The sequence below is a fragment of the Opisthorchis viverrini genome (assembly GCF_000715545.1).
Source record: "Opisthorchis viverrini unplaced genomic scaffold opera_v5_1, whole genome shotgun sequence".
Taxonomy (NCBI): Eukaryota; Metazoa; Platyhelminthes; class Trematoda; order Opisthorchiida; family Opisthorchiidae; genus Opisthorchis; species Opisthorchis viverrini.
In genome coordinates, this window is record NW_008751657.1 from 4,111,957 (window position 1) to 4,138,038 (window position 26,082).

General features: G+C 42.2%; 1 protein-coding gene across 1 annotated transcript; it reads right to left on the bottom strand.

Moving 5' to 3' along the window:
* Positions 1–4,144: 4,144 nt before the first annotated feature.
* T265_00064 (hypothetical protein) lies at positions 4,145–13,098 on the bottom strand (the record flags this gene model as incomplete). The annotated part of the gene is given in 5 exon segments (XM_009163721.1): positions 4,145–4,893; positions 4,925–5,084; positions 5,096–5,258; positions 12,841–12,939; positions 12,986–13,098. The coding sequence occupies 5 exon segments, from the start codon at positions 13,096–13,098 to the stop codon at positions 4,145–4,147; spliced, it is 1,284 nt and encodes a 427-aa protein (XP_009161985.1).
* Positions 13,099–26,082: the final 12,984 nt, after the last annotated feature.

Here is a 26,082-nt window from a genome sequence, read left to right on the forward strand (position 1 = left end):
GCGAAGTTCACTCTCCAAAGTATAGACAATTACGAAAGGCAATCTGATTGAAGTTGGTCGGTGCGAGATTAAATAAGTCAACCGAAGGATGGCACGTTATGGTGCAGGGGTGTATACAAATACCCAAATACATCTGGAGCACGGTCGCTTTGCTGAGAACGCACTGCATATCGAAACTAAAGCTGCCGAGCGCTTTGTATGACTGCACGTGTGTGTGCCCTATTGCGCCCGCTTTCCCAGCCGCGTTCGTCCACATTTGCTCTGCCTGTTCTGACTTGTCGTGACGCGACGCCCCGGTGGTCGCACTACGAGATCAGCACCGTGAAATTGATCCCGGTTTGGCAGCCGAAACAAGCGAGCCCCATTCCGCTCACCATTATCTGCTTTGTGAACTTTGACACTGTAATGTGCCTGTTTGCCGGAGAACTGATTACCTGCTGTTAACTATCCTGTCAAGGTAGTTTGAACCCGCACCCGCTTTGAGAAAGCTAGCCAGTTGAGGCTACTCAGGTGTCATGCATTAAATTTTTAACACACCGTAAGTTCCGTTTTGATGGCTTAGTGGTTCGATAAGACGAAAAGTCAATGAGCTGACGACCAGGTGAAAGTAAGATGGAAGCACTGAGAGGCGATAAGGCGATTTCGAGTAATCGAATTCGTTTAAATTGACCGTTTATTAGCGCACCCACTCATTTTATTGCTTGCACTGAGCATGATACCTTACCAAACTGGAACAGGCTTCACGACTGAGACAGGCATTTGACTTAAGCCCTTTCAATCGAGCCGTGATTAGTGAGCTGCAAATGGATGAGTCAAATGACCGTACAGTCCTAGTCGGTCGATAAAACATGTTGATCCCAGCCGGTAATTTAGACTGCTGGAAGCACTTAGCTCTCATAGGCGGTCAGAAAGTCCTACAATCGCATCGAACCCGTTACCGACAGAATACGATTTTCGGATGTTCATAGTCAAATGACCAACCTGCCAGGTCGGAATGTTTTGGCCTACACAACAAGCGATACAATAAGCCAATATTTTGGAGCTAGAATGGCCCTGGGTTTACCATAATTATGATCAGTTCTTTAGTGGCTTCGTGGATAAACATATATCGAAAACAATGCTCCCCTTCTGATTTATCCGTTCGTGTAATGCAAAAAAATAAAGAAGATAGAATATATTTATATCATTCGCAAAGCTGAAGTCTTCACTGCAAGTCTTTTCTAGTCTCAATGAATAGCCAGCCTGGTATGTCCTTCCTACAAACAATCTAACGTCCTACTTTTCAACAAACAAAAAAAAACCGTTTCCATTGTTTACTTACTTGGACCGTACCTTTGTTCAGAGTGCTGCGCGTAACAGCCAGGATGAAAGTCAGAAGCATAGTCACACCGAAAACGGGTGGCCAGTGTCGATCGATGCGTTCAGGTGTAGGCAACTGAAACGAATTGTTCGCGCGAATCAGTCAAGTTTCAGATTGTATTTTTCTCCGTCCACCTGAGTTGACAACCAAGTTTGCATGAATAACTTGAAAATCAGGTGCACATAAATCATTTTACTCAGTTTCCTCTAAAAAGTAAACAACCCATGTTTTTCCTCCCGAAGGTAGATTTCTTTGTAATGTTTATCCCCGTAAGTTGTCAACCCGCGTCAGGTTTCACCCTACCAGAAGGATAACTCAAACGTTGGATCCTAACTCATTAGCCCCCGGGATGGTGGATTTCAACAGATGGAGTTCCGCGGATAGTTCCGAGGGAATGACTTCAAGTTCTTGCGTCCCGTAATCCGGTGATCGTGTACCAGTGTGTTAAGCCTAGCGACACATGGTTTGATCACATTAGACAACCGATTAATTCACGTCAGAATTCAACAGTACCCCACAATTCTAATGGAGCGAGTGGTTCTGTTGATGATTCTGGGAATCAGGTGTGCGCTCGTGCGTTTGATGCCCAGCACCGTTTTACATTAACAGATGTGTCTTGGCATTTTTCAGATTCCTGAGTTCACGTTAATGTATGCGGACCACAATAAATCGGTCTAGCCAAACGTTGTTAAAGTAATACTACTCAAGAATGCAGACAGACGGGTGCTGTATCCTTACTTCCAGGAAGGCAAGAGAAACACAAGTGCGCTTCTGTATTTCACTGTGTACGATTTACAACCGATCACAGGACAAAGGTGCTGTACATTAAACTCCTTGACGAATACATACGATCTCACCCAACTTCCCTCATCAACATTTGAGATGCAGATTACAAACAATAGAACATATATGCCATATCATTCCGTTTATCTGTATACATACACACACACCAATATCCTTTGGTCATCGTAAAGCAAAATGCTTTTTAGACCAATATAACCTTGATTTACCTTGATTTACCTTGATTTACAAGAACATTGCACACCCGCATGCTTTGTCCAACTGCATGGGTTAGGAAGTTTGTGAACATAATAAGCTCTTTGTATCTTCAAACTTCCGGATGTGTGAGTGTATATGGTGAGCTCTCCAAAAAATTCCGTACACAAAACGTTGTCCGTCAGGGATCCCCACGCTCTCCATCGATGAAATCATGACATGAACGCTGTTTTGGAGCTAGAATGGCCCTGGGTTTACCATAATTATGATCAGTTCTTTAGTGGCTTCGTGGATAAACATATATCGAAAACAATGCTCCCCTTCTGATTTATCCGTTCGTGTAATGCAAAAAAATAAAGAAGATAGAATATATTTATATCATTCGCAAAGCTGAAGTCTTCACTGCAAGTCTTTTCTAGTCTCAATGAATAGCCAGCCTGGTATGTCCTTCCTACAAACAATCTAACGTCCTACTTTTCAACAAACAAAAAAAAACCGTTTCCATTGTTTACTTACTTGGACCGTACCTTTGTTCAGAGTGCTGCGCGTAACAGCCAGGATGAAAGTCAGAAGCATAGTCGCACCGAAAACGGGTGGCCAGTGTTGATCGATGCGTTCAGGTGTAGGCAACTGAAACGAATTGTTCGCGCGAATCAGTCAAGTTTCAGACTATATTTTTCTCCGTCCACCTGAGTTGACAACCAAGTTTGCATGAATAACTTGAAAATCAGGTGCACATAAATCATTTTACTCAGTTTCCTCTAAAAAGTAAACAACACATGTTTTTCCTCCCGAAGGTAGATTTCTTTGTAATGTTTATCCCCGTAAGTTGTCAACCCGCGTCAGGTTTCACCCTACCAGAAGGATAACTCAAACGTTGGATCCTAACTCATTAGCCCCCGGGATGGTGGATTTCAACAGATGGAGTTCCGCGGATAGTTCCGAGGGAATGACTTCAAGTTCTTGCGTCCCGTAATCCGGTGATCGTGTACCAGTGTGTTAAGCCTAGCGACACATGGTTTGATCACATTAGACAACCGATTAATTCACGTCAGAATTCAACAGTACCCCACAATTCTAATGGAGCGAGTGGTTCTGTTGATGATTCTGGGAATCAGGTGTGCGCTCGTGCGTTTGATGCCCAGCACCGTTTTACATTAACAGATGTGTCTTGGCATTTTTCAGATTCCTGAGTTCACGTTAATGTATGCGGACCACAATAAATCGGTCTAGCCAAACGTTGTTAAAGTAATACTACTCAAGATTGAAGACAGACGGGTGCTGTATCCTTACTTCCAGGAAGGCAAGAGAAACACAAGTGCGCTTCTGTATTTCACTGTGTACGATTACAACCGATCCACAGGACAAAGGTGCTGTACATTAAACTCCTTGACGAATACATACGATCTCACCCAACTTCCCTCATCAATATTTGAGATGCAGATTACAAACAATAGAACATATATGCCATATCATTCCGTTTATCTGTATACATACACACACACCAATATCCTTTGGTCATCGTAAAGCAAAATGCTTTTTAGACCAATATAACCTTGATTTACCTTGATTTACCTTGATTTACAAGAACATTGCACACCCGCATGCTTTGTCCAACTGCATGGGTTAGGAAGTTTGTGAACATAATAAGCTCTTTGTATCTTCAAACTTCCGGATGTGTGAGTGTATATGGTGAGCTCTCCAAAAAATTCCGTACACAAAACGTTGTCCGTCAGGGATCCCCACGCTCTCCATCGATGAAATCATGACATGAACGCTGGAAGGTCTCTAAAACTGTCGTGTTAAAATAGCCTTTGACGAAAACCTTATTGATCTAGAATATGCAGACAACATCGTTTTCATTTTCGAAGAGAAGGCGCAGTTGTTTTCGGATGAATTGATCACAGCCATCCCCTCCTTTGGTATGCACTCTGTACCTACATAGTGTAACGTCATGCTCATGGACATGCAGTCACTGAACACGCGACTCACAATCCAGGGAGAGGTACTGGAAGTTGTAAAGCATTTTACGTAGATTAGATGTTGTATTAGTCTAATTATAGTGTGACAGATGAGGTCGATGCACGAATCTGCAAGGCCTGGGACGCGTTTGCTAATTTGGGACACCTGTGGCATAGAAGTGATATATCCTTGAATCTCAACGGAGGTGTGTATCAAGCTACAGTGCAGGCTGTTTTGTTGTATGGCTGTGAGACTTGGCCTGTTCGAGCAGCATAGCTGGGACGTCTTCAGAAATTGTTGTCTCAGAACCATAGCACGTGTCGGTTGGCATCGGTTAAACCATAACGAGGCAATCCGAAAGCGAGTTTTTGGTTGTGCAACGGGTACTTCAGTTGAAGGGTGTGTCCGGCACCAGAAGCTGCGTTGGTTGGGACATGTGTTACATATATCCAACCATTGTTTGCCAGGGAGTGCTGTTTTCCGTGCGCAGTTAAGGGTGGCGGGAGCAGAGAGGTGGCCAACCCTTGACCTCGCAGAGGGGTTACAAAAAGCTTGGGTGCTGTCAGTGCTAATCGCTTTCTAGGATGGGGACCGCGTGATACTCACTGCGCTTGGTTGGAAATGCTGCACAATATGGCTGCCAACCGATGTCACTGGCGTTTTTGTTGTCAGTTTCTATCCAGATTAACTGAATCAGTGTCTGTAGGTGCAAGCACCTCTGAATGCTTGTAGTCCATCCTCGCCCACCTCTATTCTTTTCTTCACACTAAAGCTTACAAATAAATCGAGGTTGTACGACAGTGAAGCGTCAGTGTTGAACACTGATATTATGCTGTCGATGATGATGATGATGAACAGGTAGCCAGCAGTTTGCTTTTTTGAAAGATGAACAAAGTTTCCTTTATGAAAATATACTGCGATATCTCGGATATCGGGCCAACTAAATCATGAGGCGACCTGTGTGCAGCACATTCAGTTGGAGGACATCAGAAACGAGAAATCCAACTGAGTCTCCCGTGAAAACCAAATTGATTTGTAAATGAGAGTATTTCTCGATGAACAAAGTTATTTTCAAAGCTGTTCACTCGATCCACCCTGCACACTAATTCCTGTATGGAACGTTTTATGGTGCCATAGATGAAACTGAGCTTGGTTACCGCCGACACGAATGCTCGTTTTTCCCCTTTGAGAACACATGTGCTGTCAAGCTCTTCTGGTTTCTCGCTCAACTCCAGTTTCTTGGCCATTTAAAATTCCTATGAGGCCTTGGATTTTCCCGCAGCCTTTCTAAAATGCACCGTCTTACTTTTTTCCAAGAACACCAGCTGCCCACAACCCTATTCTAATGGTTTCGGGAAGCATTCCCGACACCACAGTTGTAAGCTGCCTTGAATGTGGGTAACACTGAGCACTTGTTAGGTTAAGGTTATTTTCATTTTAATATAGACCATCTAGTTCAGGCATACGTATTGAATATTGTTTATTCCTATCCCACGCGTTGTATCCATCTCATTTGGTCTGTTTGTGAGTGACTATTGTACACAATTGAGTGAGTCCTTGTCCACCAGCCAATTGCAATTTGGATGCAGAGAAAACAGTTTCAAACAGATGGTAACATTGTTTCCGAAGTGAACGAATGTGAAGGAATTAGGAGAACAGTTATCACCAATATCAACCTATCCGAATATTTGCTAGAACGCTACAAGTCATCATCATCATATATCGAAAATTAGGCCCCAGTTCATAAGTTAGGTGGGAACTTTTGATCCCGCTTTGGATCATTGTTCAAAAACGGACTTAATTAAATAAGAAAGGTGGTAATTTTTGGAACCATGTAAGCTCTCCCGACAAGTTTGAAAGAATACTTTTGAGCAATTTTTCCAAGTTTGAGTCGTATTCTAGAATGTTAATTTCGGAACCACTGAGACTTGGAGTTTCTTGCTCGATAGTAACTGAAGTATTGCTTAAGTTGTTAGTTGTCTGTATACTGCATAAAGTGGTGGTAATTTTATCGTTGAGTCATGCTTCAGTATTCCGGGTTTATTAAATTCACTTTCCTTTCTTCCATACTCGAAATAATTCCATGGTACCCGTGTCCCAATCATTAATTGTCAAAAACAGTTTCACACACCAATCAATGCAGATAATTCCTCGGACTGCTTCATTCACTGGTGGACGAGTATGCACGAAATACTCAGTGTGCTGAAAAGCTTTACAATGAACCAGTGGGAAACGTCTTCCTCATTGATGGTATTCTCTAATTGTTATACACCGCAACTAAGCCTGCCAAAATTCTTGGACGTCAGCTAGGCTGTGTTGCTTGTTTCCGGGAGTAGATTCGTGTAATATATGTGGCAATTTTACGGTATCACAGTCCTGAAAAGCCTAGTCTGCCGCCACTTTGACTAAACAGAAAAGTGAATTCAAAAACCTTCACCTTGAATATGAAATCACTAGCCAACTTTTCAAGCAGCACTGCATCACAACTCATTCCAGCTTTCTTACGACTAATACGCACGTGTATATCTGCAAACATTCTACAGTCTACCGTCGAAAAATCACGTTCTGGTGGCTGGGATACGTGCATCGACTGTATGTTCATTGAGGAAGCAATACAGGCCTCTCCATTACTGAAGGAACTCACCGACCGCTGCTGGTATGTCCGCTAAGCTGGGAAATTTGATTGCTAACGTTTCATCATCAATCAAGATGACATCATCAGTGCGCTGTGAGTGGAATTACGTCCAGGTTCGTGCATCAATAGACGCTGGAGGCTAACTATTTGTATATGGCAGTGGTTTCCGTATCGCTGGTTTATTCGGAAACAATACGCCCAGAGAGGGTCTACCATTTAGAGAGAGCGACTCACAGTATAGATCATTTTTACTGGTTCTGTGGACGTAACCCAGTGATGAACCCACTCTCAGAACGGACCGTTCACGGTAGAAAACACTTTTGTTTGGCTCTTGAAACGGCTTCCTGGGAAGTGGAGAATCGAGCGGCCAAACGTTTTGTTGTTCCCATTCAGACGTCATGCGATAATGTTCCCACTGGTCAGCGACCGGATGAATCACCTTCGCTGCCTGGAATGTATTTTCCTGAAGAGAGGGCATGCAATCGGGTGTTCATTGATGTTACATTATGAAATATAACAAACTAAACCCCTATTTTCTTTCGCAGTGTGTCTTAACTCACCCGAATTCCCACAAATCTCTTCCAAAGAAGAGGAGAACAACTAATTCCTTGGTTTATCGGTTCAAAAGTAAAAAGTTTCGAAAAAGTTATCTTTTTTTTCTGCTGGTGCTAGTGAATCTGTCCATTTACCAGAAAGTTACTCCATCTCCACAAACGAACTTAACATAAGTGGTATTGCATGGAATTGTCGTTTTTCCGCAACAGCAAAGTAGGCAGGTGGAACTTCACGGAGGAGAATAGGACGTATATTTCCTCAAGAAGATCGATCAACAACCGGGTAGGATTACTTCTTAACTAGCGATGACGTGAGGCTAGAGTTTATCCTGGTTTTTTTGCAACTCGGTTGAGTGTCCAGGGCACGGTCTGGCAATAATTTGCTTTCAATGATAGTCGGGGTATCGAAGCTTTTCGTGTGAGGCCAGCTGGACATATGCGACGCTTCTGCATGTGTGTGCGCTCCTCTGATCAGCCAATGAGCACCTACCACTTCAACCACAAGAATCATATCTTTGGATATCCTAAACCGTGATGTTCCTAGTGTTGTTCTTGCTCAGCTCTGTGCATAGTAGGTTTTTTGCCGAGTCAGTCAAGCAATTCACTGATATGGTAGCGGTAGAAATGTCTTCTTGTGACGGCCGACGAACTGTTGATCGACAGTCTCGGACAATTTTGCCTGCTGTTATTAGACCGCAGAATACCGAGCAAAGTGAAGACAGTACTAGATCATCTTCATATTTCGGTAACGTTTCACTTCCCATACGAGAAAACACCAAGCCTTAGATTATGCTGACAGCGAAACACAAAAACCTTGATTAGGGACTTTGTGTACAAATGCTGTTTCAACATTGAGGACGGCTTCGGCATTCATGAGGAAAGTGCGCCAGCAGCCAGAGTGATTGGTTGTGATTACTCCTGGAGAAGTAGAAAACCATTGGCTTGGTTCAATGAGTCTCCGAACAAGCTGCAACCGTACAGTAGACCCAAAGATTTCGAATGCTTGCTAGGAAATCTGTGCGAACATTTTCTTCAGTCCCCTAACCCGTAGCAATTATTTCGTGACTCTCCATAGTTCATTCTCACTGAAAATCTAAAGATCAAATTATGTTATTGTTTCATTTATCATCATAGCGCAAAACCGCGCACCACATCTGAACGTTTTCGGATCTAAACAGCACCACCCTTCAATTTTCTGCGTGTAAACCTATCCTAAGGCAATTTGGAGTGGCTTATCTGCCCAAACTCTCTTAAGCTAAGTCTAGGTTACATTTCTTAGTCCACTGCCACGTGGTTAACAAATTATTCGTGTATTGGTTGACAGCTTTCAACAGTCTAGAATGCGGATGCTGAACAGTGGCGTTAACACGTGATTCACCTCATAGCTACTTTAATTTTGTGGATTTCTAAGTACAGGGAATTAGCGGTGAATTCAATACCTCTGCAGCAAAACAGAAAATCTTGGGGTGCATGAATTGTACGAGACATTTCCACATTTCACGTTACTAAGACCACCATTTTCGCATTTGAATTGACACGGAGAAAATTCGTAACGTGAGTGCTTATGCTTCCGTTTTATCAAGACACCACCACAGAATTGTGCTAAGGTCTAACTGTGAACATTCGGGACTGCACTAGAAGACTCTGGTATCTACAAGTAGATAAGGCACACCACTGCCGTAGTTCCTCCTGAGTTTTACAAAATGTCACACGTTTTTTCACGCAGATTTAGATTCCAGTATCAACTGAACGATGGACGGTTTAAGTAATAAAGGGTAAGGCATATCTCATTAGACAAACAGAACTATGTCACCCGTGGAAATTCAGGTACCCCAACTCAGTCATTTTGCGTGCGTAGTGCATTAGCACATGTGAAAATAATTTAGGTATGGTTAACCAGCTAGAGGCGAGAAGCGCGGGAACGGAAGATAATGTGAGCTTTTGCAGGCTGAAAATATCCCAGCGTTGTGCATGGATCAGGAGCACACTGGTATATGATGGAGCTATTGGATATCCTTTGCAGATAGTACTTTACTAATATAGTTTCTGTTCTTGGAGGATGAGTGACGGCATATCTTCTCTAAATGAAAATTCCGTTTAGTTGCTCGTGTCCAAATGTTCAGGTATTCAGTCATTGGCCGCAAGGTTTTGAGTTCGGAACTCTGAATTCCGTGAAGTGCGAAGTGCTGATGATAACAAAACAGTTGTGCAGTGCTTCTTGGCTTTTTACTATAGAATGGCTTCAGTGATAGGACGAAATTTCAATTGAAAACGACCAAATCCCCCCACACAACCATCAGTTATACTGACGACTACGGAATTCGGTTGGTGGCGTAAGCTACCCCGTCACTGCTATAACTGATAATCGTCATCATTATGTACAAACTGGTAGAGGATTTTCAACTGTTGTCAGCTCAGCAACTTCAGCCTTTCATTTTCGACTAACTTCTTATGCTCATGGGTGGTATGCGATATAGCTCCGGAAAAACCGCCTAGTGTAAAACGTGTGTACAAGTGTGTTTAACAATCCATTACCGGATAGTACGCACCAATTAGTGGAATTGCGGTAAACTGGCAGTGTTGGATTTTGACACGCCTCTCCTGAACTTCATCTAATGCCTTCATTTATTGGAGAAATGCCATCTGATAGGACGAGAAAGTGAATAAGTTGTTCGCATGCAAACTTGTTCGCAGATAGACAGTCAGTAGCGGGCTGTATACGTCTGCGATCAGCATCAACTGATCGTTTCATCTTCAGCCACTCAATCAAAATCCCAACCCATCAGTAGACTATATGGTGACAGGTACAAAAAATACCCAGCTTAACTGTTTTACTGGCCATCTGTCAGCTTGAAGGCTACTTTCCTCAAAGTAGTACTAGTGACAGAATTGACGTCTGGAATGAGGAAACTGATATCAGCCACCAATGCAACGGAACGCTGTGTAAGTTAAATTCGCACTGGATAACTGGTCAACATGTTCGGAAAATGGGAAGCAGGGTTGTGAGCCCAAAGTTAACTGCGTCTGCTGTTTATATATTAACGAAAATAGCTGGTTACATTCGTTTGAAACCCAGAACAATAATAAATAGCTGCCTTTAACTTTTCCATTCGCTGTGAAAGTATAGTAGTTGTTTGGAGCAAAATGCACACGCGCATCCCTCAGGCATCGGAGACCATGAAAAAGCCCACCTACTGCGTTGTTTTGTGTTGCACTGCACTGCATTCGTTCTAACAAGCGTCTTTGTTTGCTTTCCGCTGCGCGCATCACTCTTAGCCAACACTTAGCAGCTGTGTGTGTCAGTTCAGTTTACTTTAAATGTCGTTTTGATGATGGACGTAAATAAGATGTGAACCTACACATCAGTCCTCACGCATTCTATCCGGACATTTTTTTACAAGCTTTCTGAAGCACAAAATTTATGAGATTCGTGTTCAGCTTGTGTTAATCGTACATCATGCATTTTGACAGTCATCCACTTTGGTAGTACCAGTAGTAGGATAGTGCCAATTATACTGTCAATTTGGGAATCCAGACGCCTCTCCCACCCAACTGATTCTCGACTTCGGTTGTTATCCTGGCCAACAAATTAGTGTCAGTTATCAGAAAAATGTGGTACTAGGAGACATCAAAAACAATTGTACACCAGAACACCAGGAGTTGACAGGCGGTTATCAAAGTTAACTGCAACTCAACACGTTATTTTAGCAGGTTTCTATTTAATGACTTTTAGTACATACATCTTTCGAGTATTGTGCACTACTCTGTCTGTTGTGAATAAGCAAAGTTGTTTTCAATTCCTGGATAAGAAATTATGTGGAAAATTTGGGTTATATGAGTACATATGGTGATATTTTTTAAACTGGTCTGTAGGCAGATACGGCTTATTTGATTTTTCCGGCGGGTTGGCCAAACCAATGACAGAATGATAATACGGTAAGGCTGTTTCCGCGTTATTGAATGATATCAGCTTAACGTACGTCTAACGGATCTCCAGGTAGAATTTAACCAACAAGCTTTCGGAGGAGTGTTCAGCATCCTAGACTTCAGCTGTGGAGGGCTTACTGGGACTGATGTGAAATCAGAACTGGATAAGATATGATATCACTTGTTCGTCAGGCACTTGATTATTCAGCAGAGTCCCCATCTGGCCAATATGCATGCAGCGAGTACTTGTTGTGTTAACAGGCTTTGAATGCTTATCTATATGGCATACGCGTAGGTATTTAGTTTTTGGTTCCAAAACGTTCGTTCGTCGGTGGAATCCTTCCGGTGCAACTTGTGACAGAATCCGCGGGAAGAATACTACCCGAGCCTCATACATGAACTGTAGGTCGTGAGAATTATACTCGTAGCTTGGTCATGCAAGCCGGTATTAACCTGGTCTTGTAAATAGAACACAGATTCCAAACCTCATTGAATACCTAGGGGGGATTAATTTTGACTCCTTGAAAGCAGCAAAGAGAGGGACCTGGGAAAAATTTATCCCGAGGCTAGAAATTAGATCCTACATGGTGTTCGGGAACCCTTCTGGGGCTCACTGATGTTTTCGGGTCAAGAAAGTGTTTTTACCTGTACTTAGCCTTCCAGAACACGTATAACAATGATATAGTAATCGTTGTGTATAGCCGCTATCGTCAACTTTGTCATAAATACACAGACAGCTTTGAAAGACATCGTACCGTTGGTACTATGTCATGTACCGTGCGAGTGAACTAAAATTGAGAGGTAAAATGTGGTTCTAGTGAAAACCGCCAGAATGTCCGCAAGAATTCATTTGGGCTTCAAGATTATTGGGTTGCTAGCATTGCTGTGGTGTCTGACAGAGAAACTAACAAATATGAGTCTCGACTATGATGTTCCCCTAGTCTGTCTTTTCCATTCTGTATCTGTATCTTTTCTTCATAACATAGATAGCAGTAAGTTGACAGCTGCCATTCGTTCACTGTTTCCGTTTTTATCCAACGGAATGAGCCTAGAAATATCTAAGCCAAAATGCAGTAGAGTTTTCTCCTAAACAGACAGAACCCCAGGAGGTTTCGGTCCTTCAGAAGTTTAGGTCGTGGAAACAGGTTTCTTTCCGACATGACCGTTTTAGCGGGAATAAATAACAATAATTACCATGGAGCAAACTACTCACAAGGTTGCTGAAAACTCTTCGACAGCCCACGATGGGTTTCGCTCTTCTTGGGGATCATCAGGTAGGCGCAGTTCCCGAGTTTCCATCAACCTTATGTTCTACAACTGAATATGCTGCACACAGGCCGCCTCATGTTTCAGTTGGTACGATAATCGAGACATCGCAATATATTTTCATGAAGGGAGCTACTCACAGGGTTGCTAAAAACTCTTCGACAGCCCACGACCGATTTCGCCCTTCTTGGGGCTCATCAGGTAGTTGAGTCTCTTTTGAAAACCTAATTGGTTTGCAACTGAGTGTATTTCTCGAAAACGATGCAATTTGGGTTCAAGTGGAACATAAGGTTGATGGAAACTCGGGGACTGCGCCTACCTGATGATCCCCAAGAAGGGCGAAATCGGTCGTGGGCTGTCGAAGAGTTTTTAGCAACCCTGTGAGTAGCTCCCTTCATGAAAATATATTGCGATGTCTCGATTATCGTACCAACTGAAACATGAGGCGGCCTGTGTGCAGCATATTCAGTTGTAGAACATCATAAAAGAGAGATTCGGTTGAGCCTTTTGTGAAAACCAAACTGATTTGCAAATGAGTGTATTTCTCGAAAACAATAATTACCCTTTCGCAGTGACCTACAACATGACTCCGATGTTTTACTATACCTAGAACTATGCAGTCCGGAAAAGTAAGATATCTCTTCACACTTCGGTGTAGGCTGCTAAGCAGCTTGAAGATATATTAATTTTTATTCATGAAGTGAATATGGCGTAAGATAGGGTTCCCGTCAACCTGTTACCGAGAATAAACACGGATCAAGATAACAGCCTGACATGTCTTGGAAATATTTCTTGGTTTGAGGGATCAGTAGACTTAGAGAGATCAGAACAAGCTACCAGCAAAATCGGACTTTGCAGACCTACATATCAGTTGTGATGCCACAGTTTCTGGCCAATTCCTGCTTCAGTGGTATGTGGGTTTTTGTTCTATCAGGGCGTGCAATGGAGATGATGTACAATCAGAAGGATGGCAGGTTTCAATTCGAAAAAAACGGAAAAAATATGACTGGAGCTGAGCGACGTGTTCCACTCGCATGGTTATTCAAACCTTGAGGCGTTATATCTGAGCTCGAAAATTGGTCTATGGACACGTGGTTTGTCCTCAAACTGAGGGCCACAAAGTCTTCGTTCGGGATCAGGAAATATCCTAACATCAATTTAAAGCAGTTTTTACGGAAGCAACTGGTGTATCACGAGAACAGATAGAGAGTCAGATGAAACTGACTGAATGTTGGACTTTGAATTAAAATGAGCATCGTTTTTTTACCAGTAGGAATATTTGAACTGATCTGAATGAGGTTATTGTGGTTATGGTGCGTATTCGGAAATAACTTTAACCCAGTTCTCTCACAATGTGGTTAAATTAGGGGAATAGCTTCGAATCGGCTGCTTTCCTCCGTGATGAAGTGTGGCCATATGTGGGTCCACCAGCAAATGGATACATTTTTTAATGAACACCAATCCTAGACAGATTGAACCAGATTTACAACATAAAGCTATTTTTAATAAATAATATTAATCCTTCAACTGTAAACCCTTTCATTGCCTAGCTGCCATGTCGTCCGAAGGAAGCACGAGGGCTTGGATACTCCCAGGTTGTCCAAGCTAGACAGGGGGAGAGGCAGAGGTCTGGTCCGAACCACGGACCTTCCACGCTCTAACCAGTTGGGCCATCTCATCCCTATTTAAATCTAACATTTCACTCACCTTGTTCTATGCAGCCAGCGGGACGCCCAAGCTGGTGTGACTACACAATGGCTGATATGGTATGAAGTGACTTTCACGAGTATCGGTCACGTCTTTACAACAAACGGACCACCCCACGCCCCCGAGTCTGGACGATTAGGACAACAAACCAATATTCCGGCCGGATTGTCAAGGTGGTGACAATCGGTGTAGGGCTTACAGAGCAGGACGCCAATTCCAAAATGAAGAACCAGGAAACTAGTTTACTTCCACTTTAACGAGTGGACAAGCCAAAGAGAAAAGACCACGTAGATGCGTAGTCCTAGTTAGCGAACAGCCATGACACTGCGTAATGGTTTATTTCCTTCCCGACGACTTGAGATGCGTCATATTATAGACGTTTTCGAAGGATGCCAACATCCACTGAGAAATACCACGTTCGCACGGATTCGGTCCATCGGGGACGAAGGGTCTGAAAGTGAACGGACAAAACTGACCACAAAGCAAAGTTCGAGAATAATTCTGATCCACAGACTTCTATGTTACTATATCATGTTTCAATTTCCAAACTATCTACGGGTTTTTTTTATCGTGAACGGACAAAACTGACCACAAAGCAAACTTCGAGAATAATTCTGATCCACAGACTTTTATGTTACTATATCATGTTTCAATTCCCAAACTATCTACGGGTTTTTTTATTGCGTGCCGGATTGATCTTCGAATCATCATGCCGATCAGCTGACATACAACCTGTTTATCTCGGTTCAAGTTTGAATCCATGTCATAGGTATGGCAGTCGCTCGATCAGTTGAGTTTCTGCTGGTTTGAAAAAGCTAATGAGAGGTTAAATTTTGAGAATAATAAATGATGCCAGGTAATAGTTATCAGTTAGAAAGGCGGACACGTAAAAATTGGCGTTTAAAACCACGATTTCGCTTCTTTTCTTGTCGGATGATTCTGACTGGACGTTAATCTGCGTTAGTTAATTTACGAATTAACAATAAGAGTGAAATAAGCTAAAGCAGAAATGTGTGCCGAAGATCTGAATCCATTCAAAATGGTGCGTGTATATTTATAGGGCGAAAAGTCAGCTGTTAGTCGAGAGCTGTTTTTCGTGCACTGAAAAATGTGTGACTTTGGCAAATATTCATCGTTGATGGAGCTGCATAAAACAGCCTTGTGCGAAACCACGCACACATTAATGCGTGTGTCGATTCACTCTTCACATGTCACACGTGCGTAACATTCATATTTTTGGCACAATAATTGTTCTGTTTAACTGTCATCCCTTGCCTAATTACTGTCCTCCAAACAGGGCCGTTTTACTGCACCTGTTAGTGGAGCGCTCTTCTGACAAAACATTTTTATGGCAATTAGGCAGACGTTTTCGAAACAACTTTGTTATTTCCCACGGGATTAGAGCCGTAGACAGATGCATTTTCCATTTCGCCAAAAGAGCATATAACGGCCAAGTTTTGAGCAAGCGAGCTGCAGAATCGGAGACATTTGATTACCATCTTTCTGATGAGGGAGATATCAGTGGCGCACATATTTTATCGAACCACTCAGTTCCTTAATGGAAACAAGGCTAGATTGCTCGTACAAATTTCTGCCATCAGGATTTTCATCATCATTCGAAGAAAAAAGATCAGATTGCTCACATACCTTCCAGATAAATCTCCTTAGAAGCAAACTCTTTTGTGCGACATCATTTTCCGTTTTTGGGTTGGCGAATTATTTCCAATCACTGTAAACTACATTTTGCCATCAAGCTGCAAGAAACTAAAAAAACTCGAAGGCTTACTACTTTGTGTAGCCAATTAGACGATATTGAAAACTTCAGTCTAGACGGCCCAGGCTCGAATCCCTTTGGGCACCTCACAGTTTTCTGCCAGTCCCACTTTGGAATGCTGCAGACACGTCAGTTGCACCATAAACGGAATAGGCGTAACTTCGGGATCAACTGACATCGTACTTTTTTATCGTACGGGGAACAGATTATTGGCTCTGCTCTCCCAGTAGGGATGGCAAAAAAAGAGAAGGGTTTGTTGCCCTAATTCGGATACTTCGCTCGGGGTTTCTCAAATCAAAACAAGGAAAAGTTTCATAGAACTTATGGGAGATTCCAGAGATTGTTTTTTTACACAAAATCTGTATTGGTGTTTGAATAGTCTGTATCCTGGAGTGGTGCGAATCATAATGAATATCTCTAATTTCAATCCCAAGCTGCAATTGTGCTACAAACCTGAGGGACTGGATAACGCCTGTTAGCGCCACGCATGTCTTGTTTTGTGTTTTTATTTCTTTTTATAGTGTGTCTGTGTCTGAATAAGCCTTCTATTTCATATTATTCTAATACACACGATTTTGTAATTCAAAATCTTTGTTGAATGAACTAAAGACATAATATCTTGAAGGGATATCCAGAAACCACACTAAAATTTTTGGTGGCGTTTAGTAATCAGCTTCTGTTTTAGGTTTAACTAGTTTTCGGTTCACTTTGTTGATATCTGGTAATACATCCAGGGAGTGTATTTTTCCATGAAATATTTGATCATTAGGGCATCTGCAAGGGAGCAGGTTTTGGTTGAATTCGGTGTGCTTTGTGGCGAAATGGTGTTTAAGCGTGGACCATGGTTAGGAATCAAAATAGAGGAAGTGAAAAATCAATCCCGTCAGTTTAATTCGCTCGGGATATAGACTACGAATTCCCAAAAACCGCTAACTAATTATGTGGCGTTCTAGCGTGTAAACATTTAATGGCGAATATTTTGCGAGAAACGGACCGTGACATATTAACACGAAATGCAGGCGGAATTCATGAACCTGGATGTTGCGGGATATATGTGTCTACCTGTTCAGGTTCCTAGTGGATCTCGCTGCATGCGATTTCAAACCCTAGGAAACCCAGAATTTAACTGATCGGGGTACCCAGCAGGTTGCTAGATCCTAGTCCACTTGTTTAGCCAGCAATTTTCGCTCGTTGTATGCCTGACGAATTTCAAGTGAGGTTTGAGGAGGCTTCCGATTTGATCAGATTTGCGGCACTTAACTTCAACACATAATTCTCATTTATTCGTCTTACTAATTTCCAGTGACTTCGACACCCTCTTGATCACATTCCTTATATACATTCTCTGTTTTTATTAAGACCTCGCATGTTCCTCGAAATTTCAGTGTGACGTTTTATCTATAACAGTAAGATGCCAACATTTTTTGTTTCGTCTCAGTCACCATATAAAGTATGGTTCCCTAAGACCAGTAAGTGGTTCATGCGAACTCCACGTTAAGTGGCTATAAGGTACTCACGAATTTTCAAATAGCTAGGTATCAACATTATAGAGGAAATCTCTTATGAGAAATACACTCATTTGCGAATCAATTTGGTTTTCACGGGAGACTCAATTGAATATCTCGTCCTCCAGCTGAATGTGCTGCACACAAGTCACCCCATGTTACAGTTGGCACGATATTCGAGATATCGCAGTATATTTTCATAAAGGAAACTACTCACAGGGTTGCTGAAAACTCTTCGACAGCCCACGATCGGTTTCGCCCTTCTTATGAAAACATACTGCGATATCTGGAATATCGTGCCAAGTGAATCATGAGGCGGCCTGTGTGCAGCACATTCAGCTGGTGGACATCATAAACGAGAGATTCAATTGAGTCTCCCGTGAAAACCAAATTGATTTGCAAATGAGTGTCTTTCTCGAAAACAGTGCAATTTGGGTTCAAGCAGATGATAAGGTTGACGGAAACTCGGGGACTGCGCCTACCTGATGGGCCCCAAGAAGGGCGAAACCGGTTGTGGGCTGTCGAAAAGTTTTCAGCAACCTTGTGAGTAGTTTCCTTTATGAAATCTCCTATGAATATTGGCTTGGTTATGTTCAAAATGGTCCTGAGGATTTTGGAATCCGTTAATAAGTTTGCCCAGTTCTACGTTACTTTGCTTGATATTGCTGCCCGGTACTCGAAAGGCTATTTGTGCTGTGATATCCCATATATTATAGGCCGTATGATGATAGGCTAAAATGTTGCTCGGACTAGAGTTCCTAGTGAGGACAGGTGGCCTATTGAGCAGTTGAATGTCGACGTAAATCTGGTGGGAATTTCTGTGAATTCTCTTTTGTTGCGGCTTCCATTCGGCGGTGTCTCCTAAAAAATCATGCAGCTTATATCAGTTGGTAAAATGCGTGCTCCATTCGGTAGGCGGGCCCCTTTACGGTATTTTTTTAATAGTGTGAACCTTTGTGACTTCTAATCAGCTCTGAATCCAGTGCCAACAAGTTTATAGCTTCAACGTCATTTCGTTTCATGCGCCAAATAAAACCCGTTTGTTGTAGATTGAATATGCGGGTATCATATCTCTCAGGATTGCTTACCGCTCAGACACATGGGGGCATTAAATTTTCATGCATCGCACAGAAATTCTCGCTGGCCTGTGTTTGCGTGCGCTTCAGGCTAAGCCTAAAATTCATGGCGGGTATCATATCTCTCAGGATTGCTTACCGCTCAGACACATGGGGGCATTAAATTTTCATGCATCGCACAGAAATTCTCGCTGGCCTGTGTTTGCGTGCGCTTCAGGCTAAGCCTAAGATTCGTGTGTGGGTGAAACGATGTGAACGGGACCTGGCAACTAGTCCTCACTGTCGTTATGGGGAATAAGTTCGCCATTGATCTTCAATCCATAAACGTAGTCATAAGCGGACGCAGGTCAATGCAAGCGGCAGTAATGAATGAGAATCACGAAATTTATTGTTCTCGCAGGTGTGTTCATGTGACCTTGGGCTCTGTGAATCATTTTAGGCCTGTTGGACACATGCGAAGTACTTGGTACTTGCTTCGCTCTCTTGTGGATGTGCTTTAAATCCATATATATTCCGATTGGCTAATCCCAAGTAACGGGATGATAATATCGGGCTGCAAATTTTTCCTACTGTGGGTGCTGGTAGATAATCGAATACCTCATTATGTAACTTGGCCATAAGTTTGGTAGCATTTTTTGGTAGTTGGTAACATTGTAGTTGTTAATGTTAGCCACGCCCTTGTATGTGCCATGACAGTTAAATGTGCATAGTAGATCGATCCAAGTGTTGCTTTTTGTGTTATTGATTTATTGTCTCATCGATTCCTTCATTCGTTCTTTGTTCAGTACTTTCCACTTATGTGGTAGTGATCTTTTGTTATTAGTTGATAGTTCCAATTCAGAAGAACTACACGCTGGTCGGTAACAAATGGTTCTCCTCGTATCTCATTCAGATCGGGTCAACATATTGTGAACAACTTATTGTCCCATCTATATGCACTTCTAGACGGATAAAGCAATGACAGGTAAGACAGTATTCTAAGTGAGCCAGCACATTTTCATTTTATCAAGTTGTGGACGGAACCAACACTCGTCTGTAAATCAGAACCAAAGCGTGACCGAATCCTCGTCACAGATCCATTTTTAAACGGCAGAAAATCACAGCCTGTCACACTTGAATCTCTCAGACTTGCATACTGTGGTTATAACAGAGCTAATATTTTCACCTGAAAAGTTTAATAAACTGAGGTCAAAATTTGGCCAACAGTGTTCCTCGTGATTCACCACACTCATATTCTTCTCCTAACGAATGCCAGTTCATAAAAAAATTTCGCCGAAGATAAACCAGAAGGAAACACATACAACTTGGTTAAACATTGCTGGTGGTCTGGCCAGTGTAACAACAGTAGCAACAGTTCCCATTGTCGCTGCTATTCGATGTATCCGTTTACTCAATTGACTGATTAAAACCAACAGCTCTCACGTACATTTCTTCAAAATGGTCCGTTTAACAATTTTTCTCGTAATCATGTCTTGTTTATCACAAATGTGCACAGCAAGTTCTTAAAAATGAAAAGAGGAGTTTCAGAGGTACTAGCAGACAACTGGCGAGCGATCAGTGGTTTTCAAGCGAAGTATGTATTTACAAGTACTCTGAGAATAGTCCGGGAGCTCTTCGTATTTGAAGACAGGTGATGGACTTTTATATAAAAGGATACAAACATTCACTGTGTTTACTTAGCAAGTGCACACACTCCACCAAAGGAAAACTCAGGGTTGGGGTGTGAATAAGCACACCCAGTGCAAACAAAATGAAAAATCACCTTGCACGGGATTCAGACCCGCGAGAAGCCGCCAGCAAATTTTGAGCGTCATGGATGAAATCCCTCCACGTCTATTTCACCTATTTTATTGGATAACCGCTTTTCGGTGTATGCCATCAAAAACGCAAACAAGCCAAGGTGGGCTCAAACGTGTACCAGGAGGACTGTCCTCGAACAACTGTCTCCTCCTAGCTGTTATCAAGGCAACAATGAATAAATGGCGCTAAGATAAATAAAGCTGTTTTCTGGAACATGTGAATCAATTCCCAAATCGATTTTTGTGCATAGTGTGAGGCGATTTTGTAATTTTCAAATGGGATTGCCTTGTTTGCTATGCTGAGAAGCGGGGAAGAACGGTGCAGCTGCTTCATTCTTTTTGGGAATCAGCAGCTGCGCGCATCTCACAAAATTCAGAGTTTCTAACCCGCCACCCTCCGGTCAATGGTTGAATACTTCATGAAGACGAAGTTTCAATTGAAAATTACGGAATCTCGCACTATGATCAGTCATTAAATGATACTTTCACATGACGAGTAAGACTTCCTTCTGTAAAGTCACCACCTGGGGAGCCAGTCAGTACGTGACCAGGCGGTAAGATTCCTGTGATTGAAGGATGAGTAGCGCACTATTCTGTGAGAGTCAATCACACTGCCGTTAAACCACTCTAGGCCAAACTGCTAAGTGCTCAACCACTGTTTAGAAGGTCCCGGGTTCGAGAGTAAGTTTATTTAGATACATGCTGGTGATGATTTCCAGAAAGGATGAAACAACTGAACGGTGCTTCTAAACTTTTCAGCATAGTTTGGTCTCACTGTCAGCATCAAATCTCATTTGAGGGTTTTTAGTATGGGCGACCTTCCAGCCAAGATTTTCTTAAGGGAAGATAGGGGAAAAGCAAAGTTGATTGGGACGAGCAGGCGGCGATCTGTAGAAATGTGTTTATTACGAACGTGTAATCAACCAATATAGCCGTTCCGTTTGTCGAAATGCTGATTCGCTTTGTTGCTTTAAACGGTCCATCCATCCGAAAATGCATTGGCATTCATAACACCACTCACGAGCACCTTCGTCTAATACAGTCGTTCCGGTGCTTGCGGCATCTAACTGGGCCTAACAATCGCAATGATTCAAGCTAGTTCGTTATCAACATGCACTACTCTATACATACAGTAATGCACATTATTAGTTTTGGTGTGCTGGATGGACTTGATTACAACACTTGTTCTCAAACGGTATTATTTGACGAAATGCACATAACCTATTCATGGGTCATATGTACATAAAAGTTCGTCGCAAGTTTCGACCTGATTAAGTACTCTGCTGGAGAACTGCATCCTGTTCATGCCAGAAAATTTGCAGTTTGTAGCTACGGGCACCGAAACGCATCAGGGTATGTTCGTCATGCAATTAAACTCCTCGTTGCGGTCAAATCTCATGTCATGTCCGGTGGGCGAAATCCTCTATTTGGGTCTTTTTTTGTAGAAAGGCATCTGACAAACCTAGTGTATATCAAGCTACAACCACTTACGTTATTCGATTTGGATGTTACCGGGCACGATTTGAGTGTTCGCTTTGCCGCCGAAAAAAACCTAGGGCCGCTGGTTGGATCGGCCATATAGCTAAGGCGATGGTTGCGCAGGTGTTCCTGAAAGGAAACATGGAGCCGCAAAACATTGGAAAGTTTTCAGCAGCGAAGCTGACCAAGATTAATAGACCCCAGAAGTCAACTTCAGAAGGAGTTTAAGGTGACCGTTTATTGGACGCTCATATAATTTTACAAAGCTCCTTAAGATCATGCAGCCCCTTTAGCGTTTAGACTGATTTTGAACATCCTACATGCGAATCCTCTGCAAAACTTCTGTCTTTAAAAGACATTTAAGAATGTATTGGCTGCCATAATAAAACTAGCCAATAATGGTTGGCCGAATTTGCAATGCGCTGACACCACATGGTGCCCAAAAAGGACTGACTTAGTGCATGTTCAAAAAGGTACTTAGACCACCGGTCACACAAATAATAGCGTGAACTATACCTAAAAGTAGATGCGTTTCAGAAATTACCTCCAGGGGAGAAACTTTACACTACAGTTCACATGCCTTCTGCGTCTCCAAAAAGAGTCACCATTTTCAGCGTGGGGATCACATCATTTTCAGGGTGACCACCATTCCGATGGTTATAAGCTTGTCAAATACGAATGGACATGGTTTCAGAGTTGCGTACCTTTCCCCAAAGCAGCTTCTGACTGTTTTCACCTCTATCGGACCTTAGCAAAAGAATAATGCAACTTATGGTTTGCTGTAATTTCCGCATAGGAAATCGGGGTTGAAGATCCACTAAGACTTTCGAATCCCTAATAATGATTGATCGCTGATGCTGCTCCTACATATAAAAGCTATAGGGAGCACATTAGGTAGATATCCATCAGTCAGGCGTCTAGGAGTGGCTTATGTACGGAAAGCTGTTCTGGAAGCACTTACACCAAACAAGCGCCGTACTCATGGTGTAGGTACATGGTGAGTCTAGAGGAAACCCTATCAAGGCAACACCTCAAATTATTCTCAATTTCTGGAATGATTTCCTCTTTATAAAGTACCATGAACTAAGAGGAAACCTGAATGGAAGATTTTCCGCCTGGCAGTTTGTTGCGTTTTGAGACCCGACTGCTAGCAGAACTTTCAGTAATCGAGTTGGACACAGTTTGCCTCTGTGGTGCGACTCTAGTTCAGGAACATGACATCCTGACTGAAACGTTTACCACTGTCCTAAACCTCACTCGCATCTTTGAATAGAACAAAATAAACCGAAGCTTACTCACTCAAAATAAAATAAGGCGGGGGAAGGGGTCGTCATTTTGCCGTACAACACAGAAGACAATATTTGCTAAAGCTGCACGGCAACGATTAGGTATTTTTAGTGAAGCTTACTCACTCAAAATAAAATAAGGCAGGGAAAGGGGTCGTCATTTTGCTGTACAACACAGAAGGCAATATTCGCTAAAGCTGCACGGCAACAATTAGGTATTTTTAGACGGTTCATTCATTGAACTGCATGTCCTTCACCGACAAATGTTGTGCGTCTTAAAGATCTGTAACAGGGCAGTACCTGGATTGCGGACACACTGGGAGGCCAATAAAGTGTAAAAACAATGGAATACTGTCTAAAGTAGCCGGAGGAAATACCTAATCCTGAAACTAGGGCAGATATGTTGGCATCGTGTTTAAATTGGATGGTAAGGTAAGCTACCATGCATATCCTTCTTTTTTCCACGTGGAAAGTGCGTTCGTTAAACTATAGTGACTGTTTATATTTGGTGTGTAAATTCACAACAGGTGGAATATAATACCTTATTTGATTCCGTCTTCGCTCTGGTCCGAATCTGTAAACGATCATACTGCAAAGTAGGAAACAAGTGAAATTATGGGCAAGCACATCTGTCCGGATGTAATCAATGGTGCCAGGAGGATAAAAATCCTAAGGATGTTTAACTGAACAACGGTTAGGTAAGTATCAACATATTAAGTAAATGCAACAGTAACGAAATATCGATGCTACGAGGTGAATAACTTTGTTGTGAAAAACCTATTCTGTTATGGGAAAACCTGTAAGTATCAACATATTAAGCAAATGCAACAGTAACGAAATATCGAAGCTACAAGATGAATAACTCTGTTGTGAAAAACCTATTCTGTTGTGGAAAAACTACTCTGTGCTTCGCACGTATTTTTACTCAAAACAGTTCACTGTTGGCCGGTCTTAAGTGCCTGAATAGTTACTTTATCTTGTAGTCATTTTGTTTAAACATTGATGGGGTCCAGTGCATTTTGCAGCATGTTAGAGGCGAAATCTTCATCAAAATGTTGGCTAGTTCGAAGTTCCTGGGGGATCAGGACTTAATGGTGAGAAGCTAATTCACAATTTCAGAAACCAACAACGATTACAAAGTAGTCGCTCGCTGATCAGACGTGGTCTGACTACAATACTGAAGGGAGCTTTCTGCATTTGGATGTAACATTTTGCGCCTACTCCTTTAGACCTACGAACATATGTGACGCGGAAAAACTGATTTCGTCCGGAAGAAACTGGTACAAATCCACAAAACTCATCCTCATGACCATGGAAGAAATGGGCCTCGTGAAAACTAGAAGAAGGACCAAGAGATTGAAACTACACAAACAGATAAGGACATGTGAATAGTTCACGTCGATTATATTTGTTATTTTACTCCACAGTATTCCCTTCAGGCAAAACCAGTATCACCAGACTTTAGCAGCCAGAAAAATTGGATTCAATTTTCATTTCACGACAATCAATATTACCTTCTGTTGGAACCATATAATTAAAAACTCAAACGTATTGATGGAAAATACTCATTTGCATACTAATTTGGTTTCCACGGGAGACCAAACTGAATCCCAGTTCAATCCCTTCGTTTATAACATTTTTCAACTGAATAAGCTGCCGCCTTACGTTCCAGTTGATACGATATTCAGCACGCCGCAGTGTATTTTCTTGTAGGAAAATACCAAAATGGTGCGCAACTGCGTATATGTCGTGAATCCTGCGCATTTTGACAGGAAGTGATTTGACGGGATTTGACAAGACCTTGAGGACTGCGCCTTTCTGATGAGCACATGTGCTTACTGACAGTGCTCGGACCTCTTGGGTCTGTGTGGCAATTTTTATAACTTTGAGACGAAAAAAATGTATCCTTCCTCAAGGAATTATGACTTTCGTGGTTCCAAATATACATACATTCTGGAGTTGTGGCTGCATAACGGTGTAACTGTGTGTACTACTGATGATGCATACGAGTAATTTGTGGGGTAGTGTCCAGGCTCCACCCCGCAGTTGATGGAAGCTGAAGGCCATCATCAAACCACTTTGCAGTGTTCGTTTACTATTCTTTAATAGTTAGTAAACGTCCATGGGATTTCAAAAGGATGCGTGAGAATGTTCACATTACAAAAACTTTGTGCATGTGAGAATATTATTTTCATATTTGATGAATTGTCACCTGTTAGTTCGTGTTTGGGTTTGCAGCAAAGGGCCTCTCTCTTTTCACTCGTACATGGACCTTTTACATAGTTTAGTCAAACTTCTAAAATTACGCCTTGTGAGCATCATATTCACTTCCACCAAGCAATCATACCAACTTACGGATGGCGTTGTCATAAGAACTCCAGCAACACCTTTTAGTTGGTGTTTTCTTTGTTACATTCTAACCAAATTTTCCCGTGGAACCTCTGTATCCATCCGACATGTAGTTTTTAAGATACCGCAAGGAGAGGACTCACTACAGTCTCCCCACATTGTTTATAACACTCTCACTCTTACAATGAAGTATTAGCTTTCCTGACTGGAAGTTTCTCATGACTACTTGCTGCGCTATGGACATAAAAACTTGTCGAATGTTCAGGTTTATATGAAGCCGTTATTGGTACAGCCATCTCTATTAACACCATCTACTGTGACAAATATGAAATTCATATTCAGAGGGTTGTTTTACAAACCAGAGATATGCAAAAGAAAGTAGGCGCCAGAACGGATACTCTATCCAA